The 25,498-nt window shown below is 41.6% G+C and overlaps 1 protein-coding gene across 1 annotated transcript; it reads right to left on the reverse strand.

The window, feature by feature from the left end:
- Window positions 1-17,462: 17,462 nt before the first annotated feature.
- PSMA4 (proteasome 20S subunit alpha 4) lies at window positions 17,463-25,046 on the reverse strand. The gene is made up of 9 exons (XM_020883894.2): window positions 24,935-25,046; window positions 22,922-22,948; window positions 22,650-22,692; window positions 22,241-22,403; window positions 20,928-21,005; window positions 20,459-20,547; window positions 19,862-19,992; window positions 19,257-19,380; window positions 17,463-18,018 (listed from the first exon to the last, which is right to left on the reverse strand). Exons 2-9 carry the CDS (start codon window positions 22,922-22,924, stop codon window positions 17,864-17,866), a joined length of 786 nt encoding a protein of 261 aa, XP_020739553.1. The 5' UTR covers window positions 22,925-22,948; window positions 24,935-25,046; the 3' UTR covers window positions 17,463-17,863.
- Window positions 25,047-25,498: the final 452 nt, after the last annotated feature.

Here is a 25,498-nt window from a genome sequence, read left to right on the forward strand (position 1 = left end):
ACTGGGAGCTGACTGTGGCTCAGATTATGAACTCTTTATTGTGATATTCAGACTTAAATGGAAGGAAGTAGGGAAAACCACTAGACCATTGAAGTATGACCAAAATTAAATCCCTTATGATTATACAGTGGAAGTGACAAATAGATTCAAGGGATTAGATCTGAAAGACAGAGTACCTGAAGAACTATGGACCGAAGTTCATGACACTGTACAGGAGGCAGTGATCAAGACCATCCCCAAGAAAAAGAAATGCGAAAAGGCAAAATGGTTGTCTGAAGAGGGCTTACAAATAGCTGAGAAAAGAAAAAACACAAAAGGCAAAGGAGAAAAGGAAGGATACACCCATGTGAATGCACAGTACCAAAGAATAGCAAGGAGAGTAAGAAAGCCTTCCTCAGTGATCATTGCAAAGAAATAGAGGAAAATAATAGAATGGGAAAGACTAGAGATCTCCTCAAGAAAATTAGAGATACCAAGGGAACATTTCACACAAAGATGGGAACAATAAAGAACAGAAATGGTATGGACTTAACAGAAGCAGAAGATATTAAGAGGTGCCAAGAATACACAGAAAAACTATATAAAAAAGATGTTCACGACCCAGATAACCATGATGATGTGATCACTCACCTAGAGCCAGACATCCTGGAATGCGAAGTCAGGTGGACCTTATGAAGCATCACTATGAACAAAGTTAGTGGAGGTGATGGAATTCCAGTTGAGCTATTTCAAATCCTAAAAGATGATGCTGTAAAAGTGCTGCATTCAATATGCCAGCAAATTTGGAAAACTCCACAGTGGCCACAGGACTGGAAAATATCTGTTTTCATTTCAATCCCAAAGAAAGGCAATGCCAAAAAATTCTCAAACTGCCACACAATTACACTCATCTCACATGCTAGCGAAGGAATGCTCAAAATTCTCCAAGCCAGGCTCCAACAGTACATGAACCGTGGACTTCCAGATATTCAAGCTGGATTTAGAAAAGGCAGAGGAACCAGAGATCAAATTGCCAACATCCGTTGGATCATCAAAAAAGCAAAAGAGTTCCAGAAAAACATCTACTTCTGCTTATTGACTATACCAAAACCTTTGACTGTGTGGATCACAACACAAACTGTGGAAAATTCTTAAAGAGATGGGAATACCAGATCACCTGACCTGCCTCCTGAGAAATCTGTATGCAGGTCAAGAAGCAACAGTTAGAACTGGACATGAGGAGTACGTCAAGGCTGTATAGTGTCACCCTGCTTATTTAACTTATATGCAGAATACATCATGAGAAATGCTGGGCTGGATGAAGCACAAGCTGGAATCAAGATTGCTGGGAGAAGTATCAGTAACCTCAGATATGCAGATGACATCACCCTTATGGCAGAAAGTGAAGAATAACTAAAGAGCCTCTTGATGAAAGTGAAAGAGGAGAGTAAAAATGTTGGCTTAAAACTCAACATTCAGAAAACTAAGTTCATGGCGTCCAGTCCCATAACTTCATGGCAAATAGATGGGGAAACAGTGAGAGACTTTATTTCTGGGGGCTCCAAAATCACTGCAGATGGTGACTGCAGCCATGAAATTAAAAGACACTTACTCCTTGGAAGAAAAGTTATGACCAACCTAGACAGCATATTAAAAACCAGAGACATTATTTTGCCAACAAAGGTCTGTCTAGTGAAAGCTATGGTTTTTCCAGTAGTCATGTATGGATGTGAGAGTTGGGCTATAAAGAGATCTGAGCACTGAAGAATTGATGCTTTTGAACTGTGGTGTTGGAGAAGACTCTTGAGAGTCCCTTGGACTGCAAGGAGATCCAACCAGTCCATCCTAAAAAAGGAAATCAGTCCTGAATATTCATTAGAAGGACTGATGCTGAAGCTGAAACTCCAATACTTTGGCCACCTGATGCAAAGAACTGACTCACTGGAAAAGACCCTGATGCTGGGAAAGATTGAAGGCGTGAGGAGAAGGGGAGGACAGAGGATGAGATGGTTGAATGGCATCACTGACATGAGTTTGAGTAAACTCCAGGAGTTGATGATGGACAGGGAGGCCTGGCATGCTGCAGTCCATGGGGTCGCAAGGAGTCGGACATGACTGAGCAACTGAACTGAACTGCCTGTTCTAGGGTCTCCCTGGTGGCTCAGTGGTAAAGAATCCGCTTGTAATGCAGGAGACGCGGGTTCGATCCCTGGATCAGGAAAATCCCCTCGAGAAGGAAATGGCAATCCATTCCAGCCTGGAGAATCTCAAAGAGTCTGACATGACTTAGACTTAGCAACTAAACAGCAGCAGTATCTCTTCTAGCTCCACCTTTTTCACACCTGGCCCGCCTCACTACCTGGGAGCTGAGTCCCAGGGAGCACAAGGCCAGAAGATAGCATCACAGGCGGGTCCTCAATCTAACCACCAAGTGACCTTGGGCAAGCCACTGCATACCTATGATAACTACCATCAACTAACATCTGCTCTGGGCCCAGCACCAAGAGGGGAACCAGACAGACAGACGGCCCTCTCAGCAGACAGAAAACCATTAATCATAAATAAAGTTACTGAGTTGTGATGGGAGATGCAAAGGAAACACAAGGGAGCCTAAAACGTAGCGGGAGGGGACTTTCTCCCATGCTCCTGGCTAAAACTCTCTCTGCTCAGCCCTGCTACCCACTATATTCTTCCTTGTCAGGTAATACCAGCAGCAGTTTACATGCCTCAGAAGTCTGTTATGGGAGCCAAGTGATCCCCAATAGGAGGCCAGCAGGCAACACTTGGCAAATCACCCTCCTTCTCTGGGCCTCTTTCTTTATCCTTAAAAGTACGGGGATAAAATAGAAGACTCAGAAGGTCCAGTTCTGACACTCATTCAAGCCATCCACAGAAATGATATGCTGGTACCTCAGATGTGGACAGTGCCCTCCATGCCGCCATCAATTAACATTAGTAAATGTTAGTGACTCTGTCTGCCACAGACGCTTAGCAGCTCGGGTGGTGATTGATGATGGCTGCTAGAATCCCATCTCAAATCCCACTAGACCTTACATTTCATCCCTTCTGTTCATAATTGACTAGAAAGCTTCATTTGGCCGAAGAGATTCAGGCAAATCATCTTTAAACTTCAGTGGCAGTGTGTTTCGCTGATTCTTCACAGAAAGCTTTATGGAGTTGACACCTCTAAGACTCCTTGTGAGCAGAAATATCATTCCAAGCTCCAGACTCTGTGAATCTGTTTAAAAACTAAACCTGGTTGCAAAGAATCCAAACGGTGAAAATAGCGACTTTTCCCCTCCATCTAAGTTACTACAACCAGGAAATTGGGAACAATACCCATGGAAGCTAGTCTGCTTAAGCTGGACTTAAGGAGAGAAAGGAGCCACAGAAAATGATAACCAGGTTAGTCATTAGTTATGCTTCTACATAGGAAGAAAAGACAGTATTTATTGTCCCTTATTTGTATTTTGCTCTGAAGAATTTATGGAACATGTAGACACTTACGCAATTCACTCTAACTGTATTTGGAGAAAAAAGTGTTATTGCACTTCAACAGCTAGCGGATTTAAAACAGAATGGTTGGATAACTGTTGAAGGTCACGGCACCTGTCAGTGGCAAACTAGAATTATATGGTTGTTAACTCAGCCACGGCAAGCATGATTGGAACTCCTAGGTCTCCCCAGAGTCTTATATATCAATAACCACGAAAACAATAGTTATTTAAATAATCCGTGGTGTGGGGGAAACTAGTTGTCATTCTGTTTTTAAGTGAAAGGTAAAGTGTGTAATTTGTTGGGCACTTTGAAATCCAAGCAAATAATTACAGAATATAATGTATGCATCTTGGGTGGTTTTTTCTAGATGGATACACCAATTACCCTCCGTTGCTGGCTGTGGTGGCAGCACCTGACTCTGATAAGAGGCATTTTCACACTGCTAGGAGACGCTGGCCGATCCAATGACAATGTACCCTGCAGCTGTTGCTGTGGCCACCACTTACAAAGGTCCCCGAAAGCAGCATCTGTCTACCAACTTTCTGAAATTTGACCGAAGGGACTGTCATACAGTCTACAGAGCACCCACACCCCAGACACCACATTTCCTCTGAAGATTGTGGAATTTTTATTATACTTCCTAACCTTCACCGATCCTACTTGCCCCGAATATCCAAACCCACCCTTTCTTCAAATGTCACTTGATGCTTGAAGCCTAGCCTGGCTCCCTGACCAGCCACAGCCATCTCCCTTCTCCGAACCTCCAAAACACTTATACAGCATTTGCCACCTTCCATTTTCTGATCCATTTCTCTACAAACCTTATGTCCCCTACTAGATAATGAGCTCCTAGGATTAGAGTCTAGGTCTTATCCATCTTTGTAATACCCACTAGCCAGTCAAAGAGTTAGACACCACTGAATGGCTAACACTTTCACTTTCTTGCCATAGAAAGTGGAGTTTAATAATTATCATATTACCCTTGCTATGTAGTGAGAGAATGTAATAATCTAATCACTGTTTAATGTACTAGCACATTTAAACCCCAGCAGTATTAGGAGGGTGGCACTTTTATTGTTGTTTAATTCCTTAAGTTGTGTCTGACTCCTTGTGACCCCATGGACTCTACGCCGCCAGGCTCCTCTGTCCATGGGATTTCCCAGGCAAGAATACTGGAGTGGGTTGCCATTTCCTTCTCCAGGGGATCTGCCTGACCCAGAGATTCAAAGTGCATCTCCTTCACTGCAGGCGGATTCTATACCGCTGAGCCTCCAGGGAAGCACTTTTATTACCCTTATTTTATTTTTACCTCTCCTATGGACAGAGAAGCCTGGTGGGCTATAGTCCATAGGGTCACATAGAGTCAGACTTGAGTGAAGTGACTGAGTACACACGCATTCCTTCTCACTGTTCTTGGCAGGTTCCTCTTCTTCCACCCAGATGCTGCATGTTGGGAATTCCACAGGCTCAAATCTTGGAACTATTTCTTGTACACTGTGCACCCGCCTCCATCCACCCCTCCCTCTGTGATTTTATCTATTTCCCTGGCTTTAAATATCTGCTATACACTGGCAATGACCAGATTCACACTTGTGTGGTCATCTCAACTCTGTGTCTCTGTATATGTAACTTCGTTGGAATATCAGTTAATATGTCACAAAGCACTTTGTCCTTTTAGTTTTCCCCTCTCAACTAATTACTCAAGTGAACAACCTGGAGGTCATCCTTTGTTCTTCCCTCTGCTTCACCCACCAAGTCTAGTTCAGCCTTAAGTGCTATTTGTTGTTGTTGTTCAGTCGAATCTGACTCTTTGCACCCCGTAGACTGAAGCATGCCAGGCCTCTCTGTCTCTCACCATCTTCCAAAGTTTGCCCAAGTTCATGTCCATCGCATCAGTGATGCCATCCAGCCTCTGATGCCCTCTCATCCTCTGAGGCCCTCTTCTCCTTCTGCCCTCAATCTTTTCCAGCATCAGGGACTTTTCCAATCAGTCAGTTGTCAGTTGTCTGCATCAGATGACCAAAATACTGGAGTTTCAACTTCAGCATCAGTCCTTTCAACAGAGTATTCAGGGTTGATTTCCCTTAAGATTGGCTGGTTTGATCTCCTTGAAGTCCAAGGGACTCTCAGAAGTCTTCCACATCATCACAGTTCAAAGGTATCAAGTCTTCAATGCTCCGCCTTCCTTATGGTCCAGCTCTCACAACTATGAGTGACCACTGGGCAGACCATTGCCTTGACCTTTGTGCTATTTACCTTGAGCCTATCTGGAAGCTATATCCTACTCCTCTCCTACACTACGGTCAAGTCCATGGTTATCTCTAGCTTAGACTCCTGGGCTGCACTCCTCAGCACATTCTGAGGGCAGCATGAATAATCATCTTAAAACAGAATCCAAATCCCAAGTCCTTGCCACCCGTTAGAGTGACCCCTGTTGCTTGCCTGTCAATGCCCACCCACTGCCCCCCACAACACATGCATGCCATGTTCCTGCATCACTGGCCCCTTTCAGTCTCCGGAAGCAGTCAGCGGGGTCCTGTCTTGACATAAACCGCTCCCTCTGCCTCTCCTATTCTCTCACCACCTCCTTGCTCTCCTGCTTTGCCTAATTCATTCTCCTCCTCCAGCACTGAGCTTTTTTGTCACCTCTTGAGAGACAAACCAACTTAAGCTGAGTCTTCCGCTCCCTCTGCCTATTAACTGTCCCTGTCCTCTCCCTTCCCACAATTGTCACAATTTTCACTGACATAATTTTAGTGTGCCTGATTTCCCCTGTAGAAAATTAGCTTCAGAAGGGCAACAGCTGTGTCTGTTATCCACCAGTGGGTGCCCAGTATACGGAGCACACAGTAGATGCTCAAAATATCTGTTGGGTGAATCTGTTGGGTTAATAAGTGAATGTTAAGTAGTTTGCCCAAAATCTCCGAGCTAGTGAGGTAGAAATGGTGAGCAGGGATTCAAACCCAGCTGGCCTGTCTTCAAACTGAATCTCTGTACACCCATTCCCAATCTGTAAACTAGAGCCTTAAAACCTACCTTGTAGGATATAAAGCTGGTAAAGCAACTGTTCAGCTGCAGGGCCCAAGTGTTCGAAAGGTGACAGCTATTATTATTTGTGTGGCAGTTATTCTCCAATGTGCTTTTGCACTAATAAAACCCTCAAGCAAAGGGCCATTGGTGCTTTGGAGTTAAAGGAGAGGGTATGAGAAGGGAATTAAGAGACCAAATAAATAAGAGGAATCAAAAATAGACATTGTCATTTGCAAGTGGTATGACCTAATGAATTGTCTTTTATATCAATGTTGTTGTTGACTTTTCTTTTTTCTAATGGGGTCAACTGAGCTAAATTCAGAACTAGGCAGATTCTCTAAATCTTCCATTCAGCATTTCCATTATGGCTTGGTGATAAATTCTGCTGTAAGTCTTGAAGATGAGAGCCAAACTGAAAAGTTAATTAAAGATAAAAATGGATGCTGTCAATTTGCTGTTGAAATTAAATGCATTTTTCACACATTAAAGGGAAAAAACAAGTATTGATAGAATATTAAAATCCAATCCTTCAAAAGAAATGATATAAAAATAAAAGCTTTCTTTCGGGGCATTTCAATGGCTGTAATCAAAATGTAAAAGTGCAGACATATTTTAATGCAGAGAGCTTTAAAAGAAAATCAATTGACCACACTTTTATTAGATTGTAATAACTAAATAGTAGCACATAAATCACATATCACAAAAATATAAAACTGAGCTATTGTACTAGAATTTTATAATAGTATATATACATATACCACAATGTCACAGAACATTACAACAGAAATTACAACAGAAAAACACAAGAGAACAGGGAAATGACAGTTTACTACAAAACAAAGTAAATTAAAATGTGTCCTGAACAATCCCCAACTCTTGTTATAAATGAAGATATTGTTTTCCATCTTAAGAAAGAACACTGCAATATTCCATGTCCTCTGAATGTTGAAAACTTTTATATCTGGAAGTGATGAATCATATGATGAAAGAATTTTTTAAAGACAAAATATAAACAATACTCTATTGTGCATTTGTGACTTGCAAAAGGATAGATCTTAAACCTTTTCCAAACAAACAAAATGGTAACCATGTGGAGGTAGTAGATATGTTAATTAGCTTGATTGTGGTGATCATTTTGCAATTTATATGTATAATAAACATCAAGTTTGTACACATCAATGATAGCTCCATAAAGCTGCTAAAAATAAACATTTCTATGGTTAAAAAAATGGCAAATATGGATTTCAGTAAGTAAATTCCTTTAGCAGATTTGCAATCACTATACAAAAACTCAGTATTTGTATACTAAATCAACACAATTTCTTAGAAATATAAAAATATTTATTATATTATGTGAAATGTCTTCATAGATGACATACTATTATAAATTTTAGAAACTCATGCCCTTAATGAACACAAAACACAGCTGCAAATATTCAAACACAATTGTTTCCTGCAAAAGGTAGAGTTTAAATATTTTTACCAAACATACAGCCTGTATCTTGCTCACTTTCCATTCTAGAAATGAAAGGTACTTATAGACACTCCCACATATACCAAAAATAAATCCAAAGGACAAATTATACTGCAGGTATATAGATGCTCCAGAAATTTGTACCTATGCACCAGGAGAACTGCCCTCTTAGAATTCACTCATTGGTTGCCAATTTAATTGTTCCCAGACTATTCCCACTATTCCCACCTCAATCAAGGGATATTAAGAGATTATGAGCCCCAAAGCAGTCAAAAATTAAAAATTAAATATATTTCACTTCCATGTGTAATTTGTAAACTGCCAAATAATGCTTTTAGGTTGTGAGGGTAAATTAAAACTAAAACGGAGCTGTTTCTCTACTATGTTTGGGAATCTGCTCTAATTATCCACTGCTCTATTTAGCAATAAAAAGCTTTCATCTAGCCAATGAATGCTAATTGATGTCAAGTTTCCTTTATGGATAAGAAGCAAGACCAAATGAGCAACCTTTTAGTAACACAGAAAACTCCCTCTGAAGGTTAATGTATGGCATTGATTGTTCCAGAGAATTGATTATCCTGAGCCTAATTCTAAGCCAGCTGATCTAAGTGTCTCAAAATCGGAAATCATTCGGTAATTTCCAGTTCCACAGCTGTCTCACACAAGACCCAATCATTCCTTGCTCTTCTATAACACGCCTGACTAATAATGTTTCTTTTCTGCCTTCATCCCCTAGGCAGTTAGTTCCATGAAAGCAGAGACGTTGTCTATCTTGTTCACTGCATCAGCCTGAGAACTTGACAGGTATTGATTCTCAAACAATTGTTGAACGAATAGCTAGGTAACAGAGCAAGGATACACACCAGTACTTATCTGACACCAAAGACCCAAGACTGCACTTCCCAACAATGTCAATAACTTTCTGCATTTCCTAGTCGATCATCTTACAGAGTGTTGGAGAGATCAGATGGGCATCAAAAGCACAACGAGGAATTTCAATTCTGCTTTACCGGTGACTGAGAAGATCCGATGTAATCAAAGATCAAACATAGCCTTTTCCTTATAGGTGACTTCAAGTATTCTGCAGTTTTCAACAAACTGAAAACATTCTGGCAGTAAAGGGGAAAGGAGATGGAGCGGGACAAGTGTGGGAGGCTCCCACAGAACCCCAGGCACGGGGTGAGAGCAGCGGCTTCCACTACAACGGTGGCCCCAGAGCTGTGTCTCTTGGGACAAGTGACTCACCTTTTCTGAACTTTGTTTTTCTCAACTACATAATAGAAAGTTTGCCTCTAAATCATTTATGCTATATGTTTTACAAGGTTATGGTGAGAATTAGCCCTAACGAATATAACTGACACATATGTGGGCTCAACAAATGATAGCGTCTACTCTGTTGTATTGAGACACAGGGTTTTCTAAGGCTGCAAAATGCTTTAGAAAAGCAGTGATAAGGGAAAAAACGTCATTTTAAATTATCCTTTAAGACTATTTAAAAATACCTTTTGTATAATTTTAGGGTTTCCCTGGTGGCTCAGCTGGTAAAGAATCCGCCTGCAATGCAGGAGACCTGGGTTCAATCCCTGGGTTGGGAAGATCCCCCACTCCAGTATTCTGTCCTGGAGAATTCCATGGACTACATAGTCCACGGGGCCGCAGAGTCGGACAAGACTGAGCGACTTTCACTTTTCACTTTGTATAATTTGCCAGAGTCTGCCTCGTATACTAATTCAGTAGCTAAACTGGGCCAGTGCAGTAAGTTAACAGTGGTTAACTCTGGGTAAGATAGTAAGAGCAATTTTTATTTAATTTGTTGTGTATTTTCCAAAGTGAGCATGTACTGCTTTTGTAATAAAAAAGGGTAAGCTGTTAGATTGTTTTGGACTCAGAAGACAATTTACCCTGGATTCTCTCATTCTGTATGACTCAATTTTTCAGAGAATGTTATTATATAAGGTTCTTGGGTGCAGAATCAAAGACGTGGCCTTTCCTAGTGTTAGGCATAAAGGAACTTAAGAGAAGAGATTCTTCCTGCCAGGATGAAAGGAAGCCAAAATCCTCTCCAACTGTGAGACCTACTTCAAGGATAACTAACATTCATATATGTGCAATTACTCAGAGTCAATCCAGTTCCCATTTTTATTGGGCTCTTTTAGGAGAAAATAGGAAAAGTAGGCTTCTTTTAAAATCTGTATTGCTAATATGAATGAACAGTATAAAGATGGATTAAAAATAAACCAAGATGTGACCCATCAATTACAGTACTACATATATAAAGAAAAACTAAAACACACGTCCACACAAAAACAGGCTTCCCGGGTGGCACAGCGGTAAAGAATCTGCCTGTCAATACAGGAGATGCAGGAAACGCTGTTTCAGTACCTGGGTTGGGAAGATCCCCTGGAGTAGGAAATGGCAACCCAATCCAATATCCTTGCCCAGTGAATTCCATGGACGTGGGCTCCAGTCCTTGGAGTCACAAAGAGCCAGAAATGATTAAGCACACACCCCACACAAATGTATACATGAGTATACAAAGCAGCAATACTCATAATAACCAAAAAATGGGAAAAAACCTATGATCCCAAAACTGATGGATAAAATGTGGTATAGTCACACAATGGAGTATTATTCAGTAATAAAAAGAAATGAATTCTTGCTATTTCTCTCATCTAGTAAACAAAGAAATGAGTTACCAATACACTCTAAAATGTGGATGAACCTCAAACACATTACAATTAGTGAAAGAGGTCAGTCACAAAGGCCCACAGAGTATGTGATTCCATTTATATGAAGTCTCCAGAATAGGAAACTGTGTATAGACAGGAAGTAGATTAGTGGCTGTGTAGGGCTGAGGAGGAACCTGGGGGTGAATGGTAAATTGGTATAGAATTTCTTTCCAGGGTGATAAAAATGTTCTAAGATTGTGGTGATAGTTGTACAACTCTGTGAATATATTAAAGTATATCTTTGAAAGGTTAGGAAAAACTCAGTTTTTTTTAAATACTGGGGAAAAAAATCAGGCTCTCCACCCCCCCAAATATCTTGAACAAATCACGTATGTTTAAAATTTGTTCTTGTATTTGTTGGCTTTGCAAAACAAGGCATCATCTTACACAGTATTTGTAATGATTTGCAAAGTATATATAAAGTATAACCTCTAGATGAACTGTATGCTTTATGAATTATATCTCAATAAAGCTGTTACCAAAAAATAAGTAAACCAAGAAAGGCAAATAACTATGTTGTTTCATGTAATTCTGAATTGATTCATTTTCTTTTCCCCCATTAATCAGTTCATTATAAATATTTTAGGACTTCTATGGTGGCGCAGTGGGTAAGAACCCGTTTGCCAATACAGGAAACATGGGTTTGATCCTTGATCTGGGAGGATTCCATATGCCGCAGAGCAACTAAGCCTGTGGGCCACAACTACTGAGCCCTTGCTCTCGAGTCCAGGAACCACAACTACTGAAGCCCACGTCCCTACAGCCCATGCTCTGCAACAAGAAAAGCCACTGCAATGAGAAGCCCATGCACTGCAATGTAACGGAGCCCCAACTCATTGCAACTAGAGAAAGCCCACATGCAGCAACAAAGACCCAGGGCAGCCAAAAATAAATAAAATTAAAAAAGAAATATTTTAAATTCAACTATTTAGTGAAGATATGAGTTCTGGAAAGGAAAGGTAACATTGGAAGAATTACCAGAAACTACTTAAAGCATCTATAAGATGGTCTCTCTGTGTCTTTTTTTTCTCCAGTTGTCATAAATTTTTGTTTGAAAGATCAGGAAAAACTCATTTTTTTTCAAATACTGGGGAAAAAAATCAGGCTCTCCATCCCCCCAAATATCTTGAACAAATCACACGTTTAAAATTTGTTCTTGTATTTACTGGCTTTGCAAAACAAGGCATCATCTTACACAGTTTTTGTAATGATTTGCAAATCATTTGTTTAAAAAAAGGGCAGTTTGCAAAAAAATGGTTTTGGTTGTTTATAATTCTCATTAAAACAATATCTGGCCAAACGAAAAAAAAAGATTGGACCATTCCCAATTACCCTGAACAATGGAATTAAAGTTGCATGATTAATTTAAATAGTACCTTTTAAAAATAGATGCCAATTATGTATTTTAAATTATGCACGATAAAAGTGACAAAAACCATAAATTTACTCAAGAATGTTATATACTTTGGTTATGGAATACCTTTATATGCATGATACTAACAAGCTAAAAATGATCGATAGATTTGCCTGCATAAACACAAAAAGCATTCACTATACCCGCATCAGGGCTTCCCAGGTGGTGCAGTGGTAAAGAATCCACCTGCCAATACAGGAGACGCGAGAGACGGGGGTTTGACCCCTGGGTCGGGAAGATTCCCTGCAGGAGGAAATGGCAATCCGCTCGGGCATTCTTGCCTGGAAAACCCCATATACAGAGGAGCCTGGCAAGTTACAGTCCACAGGGTCACAAAGAGTTGGACACGACCCACATCAAAACTGAATGTTTTAGAAGTTAAATGCTCTGATAGAAAACTGAGCTAAGGAGATAAACAGTGCACAAAAGTATACAAAAGAAAAATATTTGGAAGAAAAAGAAAAATAAAGCATATGACATGGTTTTGCTGTGTAATGTGTGACAGTGTTTACTGAATTCTTCCCTCCCAAGGATATTAGTCTCCACTTGGCTTCAGCCCAAAACAGCAATAAGAAAAAAAGAGGGTAGGATATTTTAAGAATAGTTCATCACATTCACTTGACGTCTTTTGGAATTAGATTGTAACCCTTTATCTGAGTTAGAGACCGTAGTCATCCCCTACTCCCTCTCTCATCCCTCACTGTATGGAGCCTCCTTTCTCTCTGTTCCCTTTACCATGGTTTTAGACACTCATCCTTCCTTGCCTATTTCAATAGCCTCCTGACTGGTCTCCCTGCTTTATGTTTCTTCTCACTTAATCCATCTTCTGGACTCCAAGAATTAAGGGTGTAATAGTTTCTCTCTTAATCTCAGCAGCCTTTGCATTGTATTGAGCACAGACTCCAAGATCTGTGAAGCTGTCTCCTCTCCTGAGTGTACATGCCCGACCTCATCTCTTGTGGTTACTCTTCTCCCCTGACAAGATATGCTCTAGCTCGGCTCAGAGGCGGACTTTCCATAAAAAAGTGAAGCTTTCCCACTGCCAGACTCTTACACAAGCAGTTCCTTCTGCCTTCACTCCCGAGTGTAGTCACCTGGAGTCTAGCGTCTTCTCCACATTGTTAAGTAGTTGATGACAGGCCTGCTGTTCCTGCAAGACTGAACGTTAAAAACCGAGGACAGGAGGAGGGGTAAATTGGGAATTTGAGATTAACATATACACACGACTGTATATAAAACTGATGAACAAGCACCTAGTATATAGCACAAGGAATTATATTCAGTATTTTGTAATAACCTATAATGGAAAAGAATCTGAAATAGAATATATGTGTATACATACATATATGTAACTGAATCACTTTGCTGTACCCCTTAATCATTATAAAAATCAACTATACTTCAACTTAAAAAAAAAGAACTGAGGACATGTCTTACTCATCCATGAGTCCCCATCACCTAAACTTGCCAAGAATATGGTAAATATGAAGAAATAAAGAAATGAATCCACTTTCTGATTATTTTTCAGGATGCAGAATATTTTTGCACTGCTAACAGAAATACTTTCATGAAACTTTCAAAGTGCTAGACTGTAGAGATTTCAGACTTATTTTTTGATTAAGAAAAGCACCAGCAGTAAGATTATATGCAGGAACATATGATTTTTTTCCCACGAGTTATTTTTAAAAACAATTTGTAAGTCACCAAAATGAAATCAACTCAAGATTTTGATTTTAAACTGACTCAGGACTGAAAACTTTCAGCTTTTTGGTTCTGTTTCCATCTAAGGTGCTCCTGTACCAGCAGTGCCCCCATGAGAACCCACGAATCCCGCCCAGTTGAGAGGATGTAACCCCTGCCGTTGTGGCGCACCTCTGTTCAGATGAGGATCGCTAGGCTTATGTTTGGGATGCATCATCAGGAACCAGAGGACTGCAACCTAGGGCTAAAAATATGCCACAGAACAAAGGAAAAAGAGGCTGGGAGAGAATCTAGGCTAGGTCAGCCTGAGAACAGGAAAAAAACCGTTATAGAATAGTCCCTGCTGCCCCCACCCCGTCCCCCACCAACCAAAGTAGGAAATGATTTCAACAAAAGGGTGAATATGTTTTAAGTTTCTCCACCGTTTGGGTGATGTTCTGAAGACTTGATCCTAACATGGTGATAAAATGTGCTAGGCTCTCTTATCCACTACAGTCTTTGCAGTTGTCATGGCTTTAAGCAAGTGTTGAAGAGGTGGTCAGAATATGGAAAACACACCATTTCTACTGAGCTGGATGGAAAAGGGGTGGATTTCAGGGTTTCAATCTACTGTGTCAAGAGCCACTATTCACTTCCTTCAACAATATTTACTTATTGCTGAATATGTGCCAGTTTCTGTTGTAGGTACTGGAACAGAGCTGTAGAATTAAAATCCCACCCTGGAAGCTAATATTCGAGTGGGTAGACGAACAGTAAACAGGCCAGACAGTGTTGAGTGCTACCGAGAAAACTCAGCAAGAAAGAGGGAGCATGTGAGTGGGTGGGGGGCAGACTGCTCTTCTGTAGTGTGCGCTGTCAGTCGTGTCTGACTCTTTGCGACGCCATGGACTGCAGCCCGACAGGCTCCTCTGTCCGGGGCATTCTCTAGGCAAGACTACTGGAGTGGGTTGCCATGCCCCTCTCTAGGGGATCTTCCCGACCCAGGGACTAAATGCGTGTCTCTCACATCTCCTTCATTGGCAGGCAGGTTCTTTACCACTAACACCACTTGGCAAGCCCTTCTTGCTCTTCTGTAGGAAGTAGCCAAATAAGGCTATATTCCAAGAGAGACCTGCATGAAGGAGTGGGCCATACCAATGATCCCAGAGGAAGAGCAGTCCCGAGCCAGAGGGAGTGGCAAGAGGCCCGGGGATGGAAGACGGCTTGGTACTTCAAGGAACAGGGGGCTCATCTAAAGAACAGAGTGAGGAAGGGAGTGCAAGGTGCAAGAGAAGGCAGTGGAGGGGCCAGAGTATGGGGTACCTTGGAAACCAGTGTAGAGAACCTGGCTTTTACTGGGCAAGAAAAGAAGCCACTGGAGAGCTTAAGCAAAGCAGCAGCACAATCACATTTTCAAAGGATCACTCTGGCTGCCGCGCTGAGAACTGACTGAGCAGCAGAGACTACAGTGATGGTCCAAGGAGAGAGAGAATGGTGGTATGGTCCAGAGTCCCTGCAGGGGTAAATGGTTAGATTCTGGATATATTCTGGAGAGAAAGACAACAAAATTTATCAGGTCACATCTCCATCTACCTCCGCTTCTGTGCATAGCAAGGCTGAAAGGTCACTTTATAACAGGCCACCCTCATTATTTATGGATTCTGCATTTATTTGCACATTTGTCTGTAACCCCAAAACCAATACAGTGGTGCTCTCCTGGTCACTGTGGACACACACAAGGCCATGGAAATATTTGTTGCCTGATACGCATCTTCCCAGTTGAAGTCAGACAAGGGGCCACTCTCTGCCTTCTTGCTTCAGCTCACACTGTAAAACTCGTCTCCTTGCGGTCTGTTTTGTGCTATGCTTTCTGAATTCTTGTGCTTTTCATCGATTTCACTTTTTAAAATGTCCCCTCAATGTATGCTGGCTAGTGTTCCTAAGCATAAGAAGGCTGTGATGTGCCTTATGAAGAAAGTGTGATAAGCTTCACTTAGATATGAATTAAACTGCTGTCAGTCATAAGTTCAATATTAATGAATTACCAGTGTATATTAAACATCTTTAAACAGAAACACACATAAAACAAGGTTATGTACTGATCTGTTGATAAAAGTGTGTGACCAGAGGCTCAAAGGAATCCAACCTGTTATTTCACTAGGAGCAATAGCACAGAATTTGCTAATTCAATATTCATGTTGACTTCACAGAACTTCATGAATAACAAGAACCAACTGTATAAATTAAGAGTAAATAGAAAACAACAAAATTCTGTACATCAATTATCCTTCAGTTAAAAAATAAATGTTAAAAAAAAAAAAACTTGAAGATTGAAAGTACACCACCTAAAAGGGGCTTGGAAATTAACTTAGCTTGAACATCACCACAAACAGGAGATTTCAAGGCACTGCTACTCCTTGAGGGCTTCCCAGGTAGTGCTAGTGGTAAAGAACCCGCTTGCCAATGCAAAGAACAGCAGGTTCAATCCCTGGGTTGGGAAGACACCCTGGGGGAGGGCATGGTCACCCACTTCAGCATTCTTGCCTGGAGAATCCCAGGGACAGAGGAACCTGGTAGGCTACTGTTCATAGGGTACCAAAGAGTAGGATACGACTGAAGTGACTGCATGCACAAGTATAGGCTGGGCACAAAGAAATTTAAAATCTTTCCAGGTGATTCCAACATGCAGCAAAGCACTTCTCAAACTTCAGTATGCATTTGAGACACATGCAAGCTTGTTAAAAGGTTGCCGGGCTCTATGCCAAGACTTTGACTCAGGTTTGGGATAGGACGCCAGAATCTGCATTTCTAGCCAACTCCTGGGCGATGCTTGTTGATCCACAGACCACTTTAAGTAGCACTGCCTTTCGGCACTTCCATCAGAGAACTCTTAAGTGGCAGCATCCTCAGCGCGCCTGAATTGAGCAAATGTCAGCAATGGAGCTCCCCTTGGATAAAACTCAACTATTCTCATCTTGGTCACGCTTTTCCTCTGTAGCCCGAGTTTCTGCTCCATAACCTTCCATGTGGCTTGTGCTGCCATCTGTGGGCAGATGGTCTACTGCACAATCCTCAGCGTTGTTTCCTCATATCCACATTGCATCTGGCCTGGCTCAGTCCACATGTTCATTCTCAAACCCATTCCTGCAGACTGAGGTATGTGCTCACCTTTATGACAGGAGTGGGGTTCTCTGACTGACAGACCCACCAGGACCACCTGGAGTAGAGCGGTGGAAAATCAGAGTGGAAGACCCATAGCTCACAGGAACGATGAGCTCACGGTAGTGGTCATTTCTTGGGCAAGAGGAGAGAATGAGACCTGAAATGTACACACAGGGGGCTTCACAAGTACTGGTTAATTTGCTTCTGGAGCTGGGTAGGGTACATAGGGCTTTCATTTTGATCATGCCTTTCATGTTTTACTATGTTTGCACATATGTATGTGTGTACACACACACACAATTTTTAGGTCCAGTAAGAATATCTACCAGTATCAAAGGCTGGCAAATCTAGAAGAGGAATGTGACTTATTTCACTGGACAGGCCTCTGACAGGGTAATATCAGATGAGGCCTAGAAAGACAGCTTTCTGTTTTGTTCAGATTGGGCTACAGGTTCTCCAAGTTGGTAGGGGAACAAAATAGGAAATCACTGCACAGTTCCCATCTTTCTCTATTTATGCTGTTTACATTTCTGTCCATTTTTTAAAGGTTACACAAAGGTGGCCACACTACATACAAAGCATGAAAAAACCACAGCCCTATTAATCCTGGTATCTTCAACAGTTATTGCTAGAGAATTTTTCCCTTCAACATTTTCATTCTCTCCAAATTTTATTCAAAAAAAAAGAGGAAGAGGGAGATTAAGATGTCCATAAAGAGTAATCATTATTACAATATTCACCTGGACAGAAATAACAAGGACCCAATTCAGTTGGTACCATCCTATTTTCCCACTAGACAAGTTAAAAAAGTCAAAGCTTTCTCAATGTGGAAGAGTAGGACAGCCTTTACACTGAAATGGTGCCCCAAATGAGTTATAAAATCCCTGATTTTGTCTTCTATTTATCCTTTTCTTTCTGTTCTTTTTCTTTCTTCTCACGCTCAGCTTTAGCTTCTTCTTCCTCATGTTTTTTGATCAACTGTTCCACTTCTTTTTGTTTGAGAACTCTGATGACAGTCTTTCCATTCTCTCTTGTTAGTGTGGCAATTTCCACTAGAGGCAAACACACACACGTATTACAGGCAGCCATACTTAGCCAACACACTTAACGAGCAACTACAGTTTAGTCTCTTCATACCCTTTGAGCTTTAGTACACCACTTTTCCAAGTTTTCTGCCTAATACAATTAATTCATAGATACTTAAAATATTTTCAATCTGGTAATGCTTTTATGAATATTTTTATTTTAATATCTTCCTTATCTTCACTCATACTAACCTCTGAGCTGCTGTTAATTTTAGGAAAAAGTTTTCAATACAACCAAAACAATCGCTCTAGATAGCCTGACCAGAAGGAATCATAATTTCCTTGTTGGGATCTCTGAAGGCTCAGCCAGAATCTTCAACCACTACTTACACTTATTTTTCACAAACCTCTCAAAAGAAAAGTAGCCCCTATGACTACAGATGAGAAAAGCAGACTAATACCAAATGGAGAAGAGCTTCTGAGTAGGAGAAATTGAGTACTGCCTCCTGAAATTAAGTAGAAGTAGACAAGAGACAACAATCTGCAAGTAAATGGCATTTTTAAAGGAACACCAGAAGCTTAGTCATCCCAAATTAAATCAATATATTAATTTACCATTAATTTTCAAACACATTGTTTAGAAATATTGTTTTATGCAGTCATATAACTTAAGCTAAATATAGCATGTACAACAGCAAACAGGGGCTTAACATAAAAGATCAGATTCAGAACTTATTTAAATGTTATACCTCTGATAAAGTACACCAAACATATACACACACACACATATATAAATATGTAATGACCTTCTTCCATATTCTTTATTTTCTGTGTATATAAGCATATATATTATCATTAAGAAGTCGATAAAATAAAATAGGATGGCTTAGATTTAATTACAGATTGAGAACATTCAAACTCAAATCCTTAAGCTTGGAATGTAATATGGGATTGTAGCTCCAGAACTTGTCAGTGTTGACCATGGTCAAGTCTGCTGCTGCTGCTGCTAAGTCGCTTCAGTCGTGTCGGACTCTGTGCGACCCCACAGACGGCAGCCCACTAGGCTCCTCTGTCCCTGGGATTCTCCAGGCAAGAATACTGGAGTGGGTTGCCATTTCCTTCTCCAGGAAATGGTTATAAGGCCACCTAACTTAAAAAGGCTGCTGTTTCAATGAACTACAATAACATGTTAAAGGCCTAACACAAGAGCCACTCAATTACTTCTCTCACTAAACAAACAAATTACAGGCGTGCACATAAATTACCTTTTTCAGCAGAGAGCTTACTAACATCCATGGTCTTATTTAGGACTTTGATAGCTAAAGCAAGTGCTGATTTCAAAGTCATTTCTCCTTCTTTGTAGTCTTGTTTTAACATTGATACAGCTGCCTATAAAACATAAAGAATCAACAGAGAATTTCCTTTAAAATTGTACATTTTTAGGAACATGAATAATGCCTAATTATTGGCATTATAACCAATATAAACAAGTTTGATGGCAGGGAGGGTAGACATGGGATAGGGGTGTGAAGGAGGGAGGCTGATGATCTATGAATGGATCCCAGGGATCTGTGACAGAATTCAGGGAGTCTGTGACTCTTCTGTGGGAAAAAACCCAAAAAACTAGATCTTATTTTCACAACTTCTAACTGAAAACTGGTACTTCCTTTCATTATTATTGTAGGTAATAAATTCTAGCAGTATTAGTAGTACCTGTGACTTTATCAATAACAGAAATCACAGAGATTTTCATATCATGTTAAGTTTGTTGCAGCTACCTTAAAATGCTGTTTACACTCATCACTACTTTGTAATTATGGCAGTTATTAGACCTTTTGATAGATTTTTATAGCAACACAAAAATACTCACAGCACTATTATTTCCAATGCATGTGGCTTTCCAACCTCCATAATTTCCACTAGGATCACTCTGATAGAGCTGAAAGCCATAGTGCTTATCCCAGCCAATGTAAAGCAATGAAACACCGAAAGGACGTTTTCCTTTAACAGAGAAAACAAAGTCACACATATCAACACTCTAAATTTAGCATCACTGTGATTACTTGGGCTCAGTGAATGTGGCTAACCCCTTTTCTGTGAAGTTAAGCATTCATAAACTGCTCATGTTCTGGCCACCACAGATAAGCTCCATCAGAAATTCCACTTTTGTTTCTAGGATTTGGACGCAGTGAGGAAAGGGAATACACAGATGACCAGTGCTGAATACCATTACTATTATGTAAAAAGTCATTTGTTTTCTGATTTTAAAATGTTATTTTGGCCTTTCAGTAGTCTATTAATAAAATGTTTGATAGTCTACATAATGGAAGCCAGTTAGTTCATGAAGCTGGAATATATGAGAAGTGTCTACTTATTTCATTTTCAATTTCTTTTTACTGTTTCAAAAAGGTTATTACTCATAACATGTTTTAAGTTTGGGGAATAAAATTTCCGAAGGTTTCAGTACCTCCAAACTGTGTATAAGCTTGTTTGATATCACACAGTGCTGTGACCAACTGCTCACAAGGAATTGGCTCCTGATACTGTAATAAATACCTAGGATAAAGAAACTGGCATATTAATAGTTTTCTCTAAAACACTTTACACACTCTAAGCAAAATACCCTCTAAAAAAAAAATCTCTGCCATGGGGACAACATAATAGTTGTAATCTGAAGGGGGAGGGTAGAAGGTATGGCAACTCTTAATAACCTAACCGTAAACAATACCGGGTTGGCCAAAAAGTTTGTTCAGGTTTTCCATAAGATGAACGATCTTTCTGGCCAACCCAATATTTTACAAATTTGGTTAAAGAAATAAACTGTAATTTTCAGTTAATAGGTTTTTAATGACTTTTATCTTTTAAAAAAATGCATTCTTCTTAGAAACATTAAAACTAACTTTACATATCATCAATTAAATTATTTATGACCATACCTTTGCGCAATGAGCCTCAGTTCATTCGTCAGAACATTAGCATCAGAAGTTATGCCTGCCACACTACAGGCCATATCCCTTGCAAAAAAGAAAGACATTTATCTGTAATTAGGGAGGATGTTTGCCAGAGGTATTTTACAAGTTTTAAAATATACTAAATTCTATTAGAAATGCACCATGCTTACTCACAGTTGCTACACCCTTCAGGCAAAAACTACATGAGTTTTATCTTTGTAGGAAACTTTCAACTTGATGTCATTCAACACATAAGATAAACAAATGTACCCTTGAGTTCTTCACAACAGATGCATTTACCATCACCACCCTGTGAACAGGGCAAGAGAATAACACTAGGAAGCTAGGGTAAATCCCAAGAAGATTCAACCACAAGGAAGAAAAATGTTTTGCCAGACAGGAAGACAGACTACTTCACACTCTTGGGTATAAGTACTCTCACTCTGAAAGGCCTCACTTGATGGGGGTGAAGGTGAAGGGACCCGAAGGGCAGGATATTTTTGAGCCTAAGAAGGAAGCCCAGGGTGAGGCTCACTGGGAGGGTGCATTTTCTTTATCTACCCTCCGTTTCCTGAAGGCTGCCCGGGCTCTCCTACAGCCTTGACCCCTCTGGCACTGTGCCCAGTCAAGCCTGCAGGCTGCTTGAGAGGGCCTAACAGTGTCTCTGTTGATGGATGACACTTTCTGGGGTGTGTGTATCAAGAAGGCCCTATAACCAACATTCACATGGCGCACACAGAAGGGGGGGTCTCCAATCAGCAAACCCAACTCTCTGCTAGCTGCAGTCCTGCACACCCAAGTATATCAGAAATTTCACTAGTGTACAGGCCCTGTCTAAACTTTTCCAAGACCTCCAGGACGCGTGGTCTTTGGTAAGATTCAGTATAATTAAAACTAATTCTTTGCAACCATTCTCAACAATACCGTGAGAGCCTCCTATGTTCCTAACATATTTCACTGAACTGCCACAGTCACTCCAGTAGGCTCTACTGGAGGCCCAGAGAAGTTAAGCAATGGGTGTGAAGTCACAGCTTGTATTGGTGGAACCTAGATTTAACCCAAAGGTGAGTGAGCACCACGCCTGTTCTCTCATCACTATACAACAATGTTTCTCCACTGAGTACCTGGCCCCACATTTATGGTCGTGGGCCTCAAGGAGGTTTCAAGCAAGTAAGTTAAAACCAGGAATTTTCAGAAGAAAAAACACAACAAACTGTTCAACTGTACCGTGTCATAGTGCATAGCCCTCCCAAAATATGATGAGATGTTTTCAACTTTCTGCCCTAAGACTGACTTACTCATTCAGTTTATAAATTTTTTCAGAGAAAAAGACTTCATCAAGAAGCTTGTGGATGTTGCGTCTCTCTGCTGCAAGCAGAACGCCATCATTTGCTAGAATTCCCAAACAGGTGCCTGCGTGTCCAATAGCTTCCATGGCATATTCAACTTGGTACAAGCGACCTACAAAACACAAGCAGCAAGAAACCAAGACTCTCCTCCTTGTTCTTGCACCACTGGTTCAAGAGCAATCAGCAACAACACTAGAGAGCTACAAACAACTGTCCCACTTTTACTAATAGTCCTATGAAGCACATAATTAACCCAATGACCATAACTACCTCAAAGTACAAAAAGGATGAACAACTTAACACCTAAAAATATTTTTCTAAATTTTATTTGAGACAGACGAAACAATTTATATTTTACCTTCTGGAGAAAATATAGTGGTCCTGGAGTCATATCTTCGAGACTGCAAAAGAAAAACATACAAGTGATTTCTACCCACTAAAAATAAGTCAACCCCTGCAAACCCGCAAATCATTTTATAGAACACATCCTGGCATGCAAAATTCAGAGTGTGGGAGGAAACTGATAAGAAGACATCATTCCATTTCAATTTTCTCATGCAAGTTGGTAAGATGAGTACAAACAATTTGATTTATCAGGCCAACAGTTTATTGGCATGTGTATTAACTCACCATGTTTTCTTATGTTTATGATAATTCCTGTAAAAGGAAAATAAGGTAATTATTAAAAAGAAACTTACAATTTAAAAAGCATTTCTTGACTTGAAAAAATCTGTTTTGTCCACTCTCTTCATTCAGCCAACAGTATGGTGCACCCAGGCACTATGCTAAATGCTGAAATACCAAGATAGGTAAGACCAATCCCTTTCCTAAAGAGTTTACAGTCTGGTAGTCACGTGAGGGAAGCAGACACAGAAGGACAATTATAAAGCAGCGTGGAAACAGAGGCACTAAGGGTAGACTGGAAACAGGTTGGAGAAAAACTAGAAAGTAGTTTTTGTGAAACAGAATATGAGCCTAAATTAGAGACAGGAAAGGCAGAAATAAGGCTGAGAACAGTCAGGTCTAAGAGGAACAGGGGAAGAAAGAAGGAAAAGGCATTCCAGGCAGAGGAGAAAGCATGAACAAAGCACTGAGGCAGGACAGCTCAATGGGTAAGACAAGTTGCTGGAGTTAAAAAATATATATATATATGACATGGAAGCAACCTAGATGTCTGTCTACAGATGAATGAGTAAAGAAGCTGTATTCACAGACACAATGAAATATTAGTCAGTCACAGTAAGGAACCAACTGGAGTCAGTTGAACCGAGGTGGATGAACCTGGAGCCTGTTATACAGAGTGAAGTGAGTCACAAAGTGAAAAACAAATATTATATATGAACACATATACAGAAATCTAGAAAAACAGTACAGATGAACCTATTTGCAGGGCAGGGATAGACACAGATGTAGAGAAGAGACTTATGGGCACGGAGCGGGGTGGTGGTGGGGCGGGCAGGAGGAAGAGGGTGGGATGAATTGAGAGGAGCACTGACATACACACAGTATCACGTATAAAACAGATAACTGGCGGGAAGCTGCTGCATAGCACAGGGAGCCTGGTGCTTCCAGTCGGCCTAGAAAGGTGGGATAGGAGTGGCTGGGGGGGACCGGCTCAAGAGGGAGGGGATGTATGTATATTTATCACTGATTCACAACTTGTACAGCAGAAACCAACACAACATTATTAAGCAATTATCCTCCAATTAAAAATTTAAAAAAATATATGAAAAAACTAAAGAACTAAACAAGTATCTAGACCATGTAGGCTTTGAATGTCAAGCTAAGAGGCTGAGGCTTTCTCCAGAGGATGATACCGGGGTCCTGAACCATGAAAGGGAGAAGCGGGACAATAATCTTTGGCATTATTACTATTTCTGCAGAAGACAACACGGGCTCAGCGTGACTTGGTGGAAAACCCAAACTTCGGCCTCCAGAGCCAATTTCCCCAAATTCTGGAATATTGAGAATTAAGAATGGAAAGACAAGCAGGGATTAGGCCCCGAAGGCCCGCATACCCAGGTAAAATCTGTGAATTTTATCTCTTAAGGAACGGGGCTCCAAGGAATGATGCTGGGCCAAAGAGCCTCAGGAGCTGACTAGCATTTTAGAAAGATCGCTCTGGCTGGTGAAGACTGGGGCAGAATAACCAGTTATGAGGGTACTGCAACAGGCAGCTGAAAGGTAAGTGTGGTCCTGAGCAGAGGGCCAGGAGGGCACAGAGAGGAGACCCGCCGGGCTCCTGATTCGCGCGAGAACACAACTTTCTCATCTCCACGCCGGACAACGGCCCGAGGCGAGTTCACACGCACCTCCCCTGCCGCAGGTTCACTTTCGCATACGAACTCTTCCCGGGACCGAGGCAGCCCTACCACTCTGTCCTGCCCACCAGCCCCGCGCCCGCCCCGCCGCCCGAGCGTCCCCGGCCCCGCGATGCCCGCTCAGCGCAGGGAAGCCCGATGGAGGCCGGCCGGGGCCAGTTCCCCCGCGGGTCCGTCACTGACTAGCCGGTGCAGAGTCATCGTGCCCACGGCTCCTCACCGGCCGCTGCAGGCCGGGAGCCGCTCTGCCGCGACGCTTACGGCTCCGGCCTGCAGGGAGAGCGGCCAAGCTTCCGAGAGTGCGCAGGGGGTAAAGGCTCACCGGAGGGAAGACGCTGAAGCGTGGAGACCAACACCGAGCACCTTTCTCCGCGGGAAAGACACTCCGACAGTGCCCAAGTATCCGAGGCTAATATGGCCCCCGCGCGTGCGCAGAACCGCCGGGGGCGGGGCAGCCGAGGACGCGGAAGTTCTTCTGGGGGGGCGGAGCGAGAGTCGATTGCCCTCGTGTGCGCTGGGGGACTGGGGTACGAAGGCATTGGCAGGGCTCTCAGCCCAACGAAGGGACGCTAGAACATGAGGAGGAGGGCAGGAAGACCCTGGCCAAGGAGGAAGTGGAATTATGGCTCATGACCCTTTCCCACGCTTTGCTGTTTTCACTTTCACTTTCTCTTCAGCACTAAGTCATAACCTCCAGGAGAGCAATGGTGTTCAGTTCAGTCAGATCAGTCGCTCAGCCGTGTACGACTCTTTGCGACCCCATGGACTGCAGCACGCCAGGCTTCCCTGTCCATCACCAACTCCAGGAGCTTACTCAAACTCATGTCCATTGAGTCGGTGATGCCATCCCACCATCTCATCCTCTGTCTTCCCAAATCCTCCTGCC

This window comes from Odocoileus virginianus, chromosome 16 (genome assembly GCF_023699985.2).
Source record: "Odocoileus virginianus isolate 20LAN1187 ecotype Illinois chromosome 16, Ovbor_1.2, whole genome shotgun sequence".
NCBI classification, from domain to species: Eukaryota; Metazoa; Chordata; class Mammalia; order Artiodactyla; family Cervidae; genus Odocoileus; species Odocoileus virginianus.